General features: G+C 35.3%; 2 protein-coding genes across 3 annotated transcripts; both read left to right on the top strand.

The window, feature by feature from the left end:
- The first annotated feature begins 1,485 nt into the window (after positions 1 to 1,485).
- Positions 1,486 to 3,900, top strand: LOC111367796 (putative receptor-like protein kinase At5g39000). 2 transcript variants are annotated; one of them, XM_022988858.1, is made up of 2 exons: positions 1,486 to 1,956; positions 2,337 to 3,900. In XM_022988858.1, the coding sequence occupies exon 2, from the start codon at positions 2,376 to 2,378 to the stop codon at positions 3,753 to 3,755; it is 1,380 nt and encodes a 459-aa protein (XP_022844626.1). In that variant the 5' UTR covers positions 1,486 to 1,956; positions 2,337 to 2,375; the 3' UTR covers positions 3,756 to 3,900. The 2 variants fall into 2 exon arrangements, with proteins under 2 accessions (XP_022844626.1, XP_022844625.1); XM_022988857.1 differs by having other exon boundaries at positions 1,486 to 3,900.
- On the top strand, positions 3,755 to 6,356 carry LOC111366869 (putative cysteine-rich receptor-like protein kinase 30). The gene is made up of 6 exons (XM_022987557.1): positions 3,755 to 4,157; positions 4,845 to 4,963; positions 5,052 to 5,262; positions 5,391 to 5,625; positions 5,718 to 5,850; positions 5,954 to 6,356. Exons 1-6 carry the CDS (start codon positions 3,755 to 3,757, stop codon positions 6,218 to 6,220), a joined length of 1,368 nt encoding a protein of 455 aa, XP_022843325.1. The 3' UTR covers positions 6,221 to 6,356.
- Positions 6,357 to 10,456: the final 4,100 nt, after the last annotated feature.

Genomic DNA, 10,456 nt, shown 5'->3' with positions numbered 1-10,456 from the left:
GGAATATGTGGTTCCAAAAATAGTTTATAATCACGCTAAGAGCAAAAGTTTTATTTCCATTCACAAGCCACTAGCATTGCTAATAAAAATCCTTATCGTTCTTAACAATTCAAAAATTGTCTCATAAAAGATTCAAGGCCATTATGGCTATTTCAAGAGAAATTGGGGTCAAAACATGCATTCTCTTGAGTTTAGCCCTTCTCGCGATTGGAGCAAAATCTATCCACCTCCATATTTTCATTTACCATCCTTACGCACCATTTTCCACTACCCCTTTAGAACCCATAAACCCTTCTTCCTTATATCTGGGGGCAAAGGCTCCAACCTGTCAAAGAACTCCAGAAAACCCTCACAAACTATTTCCACAGCTCCTGCTCCGTGTCATTCACTTGCACTGAGCAAACTACATTTTTCTCAGGTTTCATAAAGTGAGATGTATTGGCTGTTCAATGAATACAATTTTCGAGCCTTGCACGAAAAATTCGATGTTGTATGATTGGAAAAGTGAGATGTGCAATGTTGTGTTTTTAATGGATTGGAGCAAGGGTATTTTCTTGATTATTTGAAATAGATTATGGTTAGAAAATTCCTGTATATATTCAATATGAAAGGATGAAATTGATTTTTAACTGATTTGTAATTTTTTTGAAAATTTGGGACTATGGCTGCAATTAATTTTTTTTTCTTTTCTTTTTGTTTTATTTGAATATGAGGATTAAATCGTCAAAAATGAATGAAAATGACCTTTGTGCAATGAAAAGTGGAATGTATGAGTGAAAATGCCAAAAAATGAAATGTAGGGACCTTTTTTACAAAAATCTTGAAAGGTAAGAACGTTTTGTGCCAATTACCCTTGAAATAAATATACTATTAATGGTAAGAATGTATAGAAACCATCCAAAAGGACTAAAAAATTAACATATTTATTAAAAATTGAGATTTGTCCTTGTTTGGTGGGGAATAAAATTAGATTTTTAGTAAATTTTGATAAAAGTTGTTGAAATGTATGGTTGAAAAATTGTTAACCATAAAATATGTGATTAAAATTAATTGTTGACTTTGACTCAAATTAAAATATAGATTTTAATCCGTATTGAGATCCAAACATGACTAAGTATATGTATGTCAACTAAATAATCAGCACTAAAAACTTTCTCGTTAAGTTCGGTAATCTTTTTATAACTTATTCAGTGACTTTCTAAAGAAGGGAGGACGGGTGGAACGAAAAGAGTATCGTTTTTATCTTCATATTGAGTTGGAATGTTAAGAACTTCAAGAACATACATATCATAGTATTCACAAAATAAAAGCCGATCTTCGAAAACTTTTCATTTGTTAGCTTCTTTTTCCATTTCTCTTATTATGTGAATTGATGGCATAATAAAACCGTAAATCTCAAAGCATCCTTTTGCATAAAAAATCTATGCGCGTAAAATGTGTAGGACCATGACTTGTCTTCGTCGTTATTAGCGCAATCATCTTTGAAGTTACCAGGCAGTTGCGGGGGAGAATTGACTTTGACAAAACAAACTGCTTGTTGCCTTTCTTTAGCAGAGAGGACTGGAAAAGTTTGAGCTTTTTTTCTCTTCCTCAACGCCATCCATTTCTATACCAAACATGTCATCAGCATCCCCTCCCTCCAGTTTATCCCAAATGTTTAATCTAGTCTTCTTCTTCCTTTATCCTCTTCTTGCACCTTAGCAGTTCATTCTGCAGATAATTACCTCACAGGGGATATAGCTATTAACTGTGGTTCAACTGGCATTTCAACCGCCTTCAATAACAAAGAATGGACTGGAGATATAACAGAATCAAAATCTACTTCCTCACTTGTGATAAAAGGCTCATCCACCGCCTCAACTGCCTTCCATAATTTCGTTTCAACAGATCCCATTCCCTACAAGACAGCTCGAATCTCTTTCCAGCAATTCTCCTACACGTTTCAAGTTAGTCCAGGTCAGAAACTTATTCGTCTTCACTTCAGTTTGGCTTCTTACCGACGTTACAAAAAATTTAAGGATTTGTTCACTGTCGAAGCTGGGGCTTTCACCCTCCTTAGAAACTTTAGTGCTTCACTAACTGCTGATGCCCTCGGCGTGAAGTCTTTGGTTAAGGAGTATTGCATGAATATAGAACAGAATCAACCTCTGAGTATAATTTTCTCTCCTGAACACAGTCAATCTGATAAAACTTATGCTTTTATAAATGGAATAGAGGTATTATCCATGCCTAGTGATCTTTATTACTCTCATGATGATGATGATCTTGGAGCCCGAGTGGTTGGCCAAAAATCTCGATTCTTTATTGATAACAGCACTGCGCTTGAAATTATGCAGCGATTAAATTTCAAATGGGACCCTATTCCTTATCTTGGCATGTTCGGGAAATGGGCAACAGTTCCAGATGAAAAGATCAAAGATTTTACCTGGAAAACGTCCGTGGATGTTGGATTCGGATACTTGCTCAGGCTTCATTTCTGCGAGAGGGGACTTCAGATGGCAGAGACTAGAAACAGCGTATTCAGTGTCTCCATAAATGACATGATTGCAGAAACTAATGTTGATATTGGCAAAAAGAGGAGCGTCGTCAGTGGAATCCATTTGCACAGAGACTATATGGTGATGGTGAAAGGAAACAAAGAAGATGGCAGGCGTGATCTATCAATTTCCCTGCAGTTAAAGGATGAATTGGTAAGTGAACTCTTCAGAGGATTGGAGATATTGAAGTTGAGCAACCACGATAATAGTCTTGCAAGTCCAAACCCCTCCCCTCCCAGACGATCTTCAAAATCCGCTACACTGCTAAATTTACTGTCATTTTTTGGTCATGGAAATGCAATTGCTACTGGTGCAGTAATTATAATCTCCCTAGTCAACATCATTACTTATAAGTTGCGGAAAATTTGGGAAGATAACTGTACTGACTCTGGATGCAAACCATCAGGCTTGACTGAAAAACTATGTCGTCCTTTTTCACTTACTGAGATCCAATCAGCTACTGAGAACTTCAATGATGCACTTGTAATTGGGAGGGGTGGATTTGGCAAAGTATACAGAGGATTTATTAGTAAGGAGCAAAAGATTGTAGCCATAAAACGATTAAAATCAAATTCCAGGCAAGGGGCACGTGAGTTTTGGACAGAGGTCGAAACCCTTTCGAAGCTCCAACACACTAATATCATTTCTTTAATCGGATACTGCAATGAGTGCCAAGAAATGATCCTTCTCTATGAATATGTCCCTAATGGTACATTGGCTGACAATCTCTTTGGACTCGGTGGAGAGAGTGATTATCACTCCTCTCTCTCTTGGGAGCAGCGACTGAGGATCTGCACTGGGGTAGGCCGAGGATTAGACTACCTTCACACTGGCACTGATCTTGGAATCATACACCGTGACATAAAGGCTTCAAACATCCTGCTAGATGAAAATTTGGAGTCTAAGATTTCAGATTTTGGGTTGGCCAAAGCTCGAAAGAGAAATCGGGTGCAAAGCTATGTCAGCACTAACGTTAAAGGTACATTTGGGTATTTTGACCCAGACTATTTCAGAACCCGTAGGTTGACAAGGAAGAGTGACACATATGCCTTTGGGGTTGTGTTGTTGGAAGTATTGTGCGGAAGACCAGCACTGGATCGAAGAGTCAAAGAGGATGAGCAGGGGCTCACCATTTGGGCTCAAGATTGCATCAGCAAAGGAGTAATTGATCAGCTTGTTGCTCCAAGTCTGAGGCCCAAATATCACCAGAGAGCCTGATGACATTTCTTGAAGTTGCTAAAAGATGCTTGCATGATGAACCAAATAAACGGCCTACAATGGCTCAAGTTGTGGTACAACTTGAGTCTGCACTGGAGCAGCTGGAAAGCTCAAAATCTTCTGCTCCAGAGATAGCCTGTTCTGATAGTGTCGTGTCTTGTGCTGGGGAAACTCTCCATTCAATTAGCGCCGAGATAGAAGAAAAGTCCTCTGTGGATGAGCAGAATATGCCACTCTCTCTTTCTGAAAGAAGCAAAATGGTTCAGAATGCTGAGCCATCCGGCAGAGAAGCACAAGTGTATAAGAGAAACAAAACTGCTTATAAGCTACCACGGTTTTTGCCATGGAATGCATTATGGAAAAGGGCAAACATAACAAAGAAAAGCCAATTATCAATACCAGGTATTGAATGACCGCACACAACTTTGATAATAACTTCGTAATTGGAAGAGATTTCAAGTGGTTGTCTCAGAAACTCACCCAAAGCTCAATAAGAAGAAATAGATGCAGTTTAATATACTATATATTCTTGTCGTGTGGTCTGTTATCTGTTTACCTTGTGGATTCATTACGATAAAGCGTACGTAGAAACATTTATAATTGGAGCAGCCAAGCCTGAAATTAATCTTAGGCTTGTCTGAGACATCTATTTCTTATAAGTTCTATCTGTGTGTTTGTGTGAATGCAAATGTCTCAGATATTATTATCAAAATGCATCTCATTTTTTGATGTTTCAGTAAATGTAGAAATGAAAAGGAGCACCAAAAAAGGATTCATATGATCCCAAATTTTTTGGAAGTAAAACTTTTATATTTTGTTGTTGTTTTAGTTGAGAAATAGTGATTTCTGTCATTAATGGATGTCTTCTGAAATTTATCTAGTAATAAACATTGTATGTACGTTCCTCATAATTGAGCTCTTAATTGAGCCTGGCAGATCACTGTAAATTATTTCTGTCAAGCTTGGTTCCTTTGATAATTAAGACAGTCAAGCTTGAGCAAACTTATTTATTAGTCAAAGTCCAAATTTGAATAGCACTAGGTTCAATCCAATTTAAGTCTCACAATAAATGAAGGAATTATCTTGCAGAATATTTTGGAGAGGAAGTTGAATCGCATAGATTTGATCTGGCTACAATTGCAGCTGCAACTAATAACTTTTCGCTTCCAAATGAAATTGGAGCAGGTGCATTTGGTACTGTTTATAAGGTGAGGTTTGCTTTACCTTGTTTTGCTAGGAAATTAAGACGGTGATGTGAAGTTCAATCTTTCTGCTAATGCTATTCTATCGGTATAGGGTCTGTTATCTACAGGACAGGAAGTAGCTGTTAAAAGGCTTTCATCAAATTCCTACCAAGCCGACAGTGTTCTTAAAAATGAGGTTCTTTTGCTTTCCAAACTTCAGCATCCAAACCTCATTAAACTACTTGGATATTGTCTTCATGGACAAGAAAGGATGCTTGTATATGAGCTCATGGAGAAAAAATCTCTAAATGCTTACCTATTTGGTTAGATTCCAGTCAGCCTCTCATTTTCCAAAGACTACACTTTAGATTCTAGAATATAATTTTCTTACTTCTACATTACTTAAATACTGATAAACATATATGAGCTAACTTGACTTGAAATGAGACAGGTGAAACAAGACATAAACTTGGATGGACCATACGTTTCGAAATCGTTATTGATATTGCTCGTGGAATTCTTCATCTTCATCAAGATTCAGGATTGAAAATTATTCACAGATGTATCCAAGCAAGTACTATTTTACTCAACAAAGAGATGAAGCCTAAAATTTCAGCTTTCGGTATAGCTAGAACTTTAGAAGAACATCAAACTGAAACGAGTACGTCAAGGATTTTTTGTTCATAGTAAGTATCAAGACAACCATGCGTGCTTTTAACTCTACCTCCATCTAAAGTAGCACACTAATTTGTGTAATTTGTTCAATATTTGTATGCAGTGGTTATATGTCTCCCGAATATATTATGGAAGGTATATTCTCAGTTAAGTCAGACGTGTTTAGTTTTGGAGTTCTTGTCCTAGAGATTGTGAGTGGAAGAAGCATTAGTACTTTTCCTGACCTTATGTATTGTGTAAGTAAAGGAACTAACTTTAAGATTATTCTCGTACGTAATACTTGATGTCACCCAATTATACACTAAGAAATGAGTTGTTATATATTTGGTAACTGTTCAGGACTGGAAGACGTGGAACGGAGGAAAAGCATTAGAATTATTAGATAAATCAATGAAGGGTGAGTTTCCAGCAGATGAAGCATTAAGATGTATCCAAGTTGGACTTTTATGTGTCCAAAAACGACGAGATGATCGACCAACAATGCAATCAGTACTTGAGATGTTGGAAGGAGAAGTTCCGTTGTTTCCACAACCATTACCACCACCAATGTTGAAAATGAAACATACTCAGTTTGATGATGAGGACTTAGATCGACTCAACCAATGATGTAACTATTACAACGTTAAAGTGTCGGTAGAAAGCATGTCCACAAGACTGCAACCTTTTTGTTCTGTTTTTGGGGTGTCTTTCATTTGATTATCAACAAAGAAATATTATTAATCTTATGAAGCTGTTTCATATTTGTATGCTGTGCATAATCCATAGAGTAGTTCTTTGCATGTAATTCATATAAATACGATAGTAATATATAGTTCTCTCTTACGTCCTTTCTTTGAGTTTGAACAGTTGTAATGACATTCAAATCGTCCATTTGAAGATAAGATTATTTCTCTTTTACTTAGCTAAATTGTTTTATTAGACAATTTTGATATGATAGACATAATAAGCTCATTTATTACAAATGCTAAGATTGCATTTAAAGTTGAGTATGAATGAAAATTAAGAACTATCAAGTAATCTAACCATTATAGTAAAAAATGACACATTATTGCCCAAATAATAATAATAATAATAATAAATAAATAAATAAAATAAAAAAACTCACAAACTAAATTTTTATACACTCTTTTAACATTATAAAAAACAAGAGAATAATATGAAAATTTATTGAAAAAAAAAAACAATTTTTTTCGTGTACAAAAGAACATATAGATATTAAACGGTGCAATAATATAGAAGAAGTAAATTGCCGTCCCCTACAGCTACAAGAGAGATGTGGAAGTTTGCCTTTTTTGGTAGCCCTATGGTTAGTCCACAAAGTACAAACCTCTATTTAAGTCCAATGCTGAATAGAAGGAACTAATGACTGGTTTTAAATACGGAGGAATACCTCTACTTTTTTACAAAGTTATTAGATTCACACTGACTTGGGCGAGGTACTGAGTCGCAAGTTGTAGTTGAAGAGGTGGATCAGTTGGTCATTACTTTAAAGTTACTTAAAAACATTTAAAGTATAAATTTTTTTGAGGCAAAATTAATGTTTTTAAGTTATTTATTACTAATTATTTAAGTCTATTAAATAAAGTAAAATGGTGGACAATAACAATTTTAAATATATAGTTGGAAAATTATAAATGATTTGTGACATATTACACAAAAGTAAAAATAAACTACAGTGAGTTCTAGTTGTCAAGAGTCAATCATTTTACTTGGACCCAAAAATTTTAAAGGAAAAATTAGATGCACCTATTTTTCAACTTCTTTTTTCAACAATTAGATACTAGAATTTTTTCTTTTTAAAAATCAGGTATACCCCTTCCCTACACTAACCTTAACTTTAAATTCATTTCCTCCCAAAATTTCCCTATTGTCCCAAACAGTCAATCACCACATCCTGAGCCAATGAATGTCGGCCACCACTGTCCTCCTCATCCTCCTCTTCCTCGTTGTAAGCGTGAAAGTGGATCCATGGTTGTCAAAGGCGAAAGCATAAGTGAGATGTAGATCTATGGCTGTTGAAGGCATTGAAGTCGTGATGGCCAACGGAACCAAGTCTGACACCCCCGATGGCGATGGTGCTACATGCCAATGTCCCTACATTGTGCCTCTTGGCTATGTCGTGCACCCCTATATAGATCCCATAGTTCTACTCCTTGTTTTCCAACATGTAATTGCTTCAGATGATTGTCGAAGGCAATTTTAGGGAGACTGGGAGATAGTGGTGGTGATTCTTGGTAGTGGTGAAGAGGTGACAGTAGCGTTTGGATGGTGTCGATGGTGGTGGTAGTGGCAATTGAGTAATGCCAATGGTGGTAGACTAGTAGGGTAGAATAAAGAGCATTTGTGTCCAATTATTTGGGTAATTGTGATCAATAAAATGAGCAATTTATAACAAATAAGTAATATGTAACTTAAAATATGTGTAATTTGTGACTAAGTTTGTAATTGTAATTCACAAATTTTAAATTTGTGATTGTGATAATAAATTATAACCAAGCTACTTGTTCCCGGACATTTATATGCCCGGTTACAAATGAAATTTTCCCATAAATTATATGTGATTTGTGATCGTAGCCTGATTAATTAAATTATTTTTTACAAACTTTTATCGAAGTTCACAAAAGGTGACCAAACTTTTATCAGGTCAAAAATTGTGACCACCTGATTTTTGAAAAAAAATAAAAATTACAAGTTTATTTAGTTTAGAAAATGGTACTTGAAATCTTCGTAGTTACGTAATTATCTCAATTTTAGATGAGAATTTTGAAATGCGGTCAAATCAATCAACTGGGCCAACAGGTTTCACATAAAACCTCTGGTTGTCCTAGTCAAAGCCTAGTTATGACTGAATCAAATGCATTCCAATAAATTGGTCCTTTTCAATGAGAGTCGTCAGACCTGACCTGTCTATTTGAGCCATGTTTAATAACATTGATTTTTTGCTCCTCCGACTTTATAAATTAAGTTCCTAGCTTTGCTACTGGGTGAGACATCAACCACGATTTGTTGTTGTATTACGAACTCCAACGGTATGTTTCGATCCCTTGTCAATACGGTCTTTTTGCCAACATGAACTGCCAAATCTCTTTATCGTTTCCCTATTGGTTGCAAAATTGGTTGAAGTACATATCTTGCACCCTGTTTTGGCTTGGGATTGGTAACTACTTGTGTACACGGTGCTTGATGGGGAGAGCAAACTTAGGCATTACTTGTGTACACGGTGCTTGATGGGGCGAGCAAACTTAGGCATTGAACCTTGTCTATGCATGCAATTCTTTGCCTTGTGAGGCGTGACGTGGGCAACATAGTAGTTTTATTCTTAAATTTGTTGAGTACTGATTTAAGCATTGATGGTCAACATAATACGTTGTAAATACCATTGGAGGCATAACTTTGCTGTTTCAAGTTCGTGAGAAAATCCTGTGAGTGTTCATTGGGTCAAATAGTTTAAAAATTAAAATTCTAGTCATTAGAAGTAATAAAAGGATATCACATCGCATTAATCATGTAGCAGAAATCAAGTTTGCTATGGGAAAGAAAGAAAGATCGAATAATAACCCAATCTAATACTGCCCAATGTGCATTTGACACGGAACCTTAGGTCCAGCACAATGTTAAAAGAAAGGCCATGCCATGTTGACATTTACATTCAAGTTCCCACGAGTAAAATGAACAAGAGAGTGATAAATGATGCCGGTAAAGTGTAAACAGACACGATCTGTCCCGAATCATTCTAATGAACCCGACATATCGTGCGTCGATGATAGATACTAGCTACAGTCAGACCCACCACCAAGACAATTTTGACCTGCTTTAACTTTGACATATTTTTATAAAAAAAATTGATAGATTTTCCTCTGAAATATAGACTAAAATCCTCTGAAATATAATCAAATTTTCCAAACAGGTACATGTAATTTAAAATAGGGTACACCAACCCTTCAAAACACAACTATTCAAAATATAACACTGACAATTTGACCTTTGCAATTATTTACAAACAAAAGTTCCCAAATGCATAATATATACAAAACACAACAGGCCCATGACATGGATAAATAATTTACAATTTATGCCTTTCTGACAAAAAATGCAAGAATCCCAAAAACATAAACTATATGAACTAACAAGATGAAACATATAACGATTGACAATGTATGGGTCAACTTGGTAGATCAATAGGCTCCAACGCTGCTCCACTCAGCTACTATCTGATAAGAAAAATGGTGATAAAAATGTATGAGCCTACAACTCAATAAGTAGATATTTCGCAAATAACTTTATATTTTTCATTTATGCCAACTTTCTAAAAACTAATATATAATAAAAATATCCTTTTACGGTACTATAAGTTAAAATCTTTATTCTTTAAATTGAAGTAACTAAATTCTGTAATCTGAAAATTGATAACCTGTAACTTACTGAAAATCACACAAAAAAGGTACCCAAAATAACCTTACTCATATATCGATTAATACCGACATAGATGACAAATGTATTATATTCTGAAAATCTAAAATTCTGTAATTCTGGTCATGCACGCGCAGAGCTACCCAAAGGCTATAATATGATCATAAACTATAGATACACATTCATAATAATGTAGAACGGGTAAAATAACTATAATTGATCATACACTGTGGAAACATATTCACACCAGTGCAGAATGGGTGAAATAACCATATGTGTTCATACACTGTTGAAACACATTCATTACAGTGTAAATTAGGGTAAAATCACCTGAGTACTTTATGGTAGTTTTAAAAATAACTTTAAATATGCTGAAATATTTAATATTCATATAACATGCTAATCAAAATGATTTAATTGGACTGAATTTAA

The sequence above is a fragment of the Olea europaea genome, chromosome 18, assembly GCF_002742605.1.
Source record: "Olea europaea var. sylvestris chromosome 18, O_europaea_v1, whole genome shotgun sequence".
NCBI lineage: Eukaryota > Viridiplantae > Streptophyta > Magnoliopsida > Lamiales > Oleaceae > Olea > Olea europaea.
The sequence above is the reverse complement of the archived record's forward strand: the minus strand, read 5'-3'. Positions and strand labels throughout refer to the sequence as shown.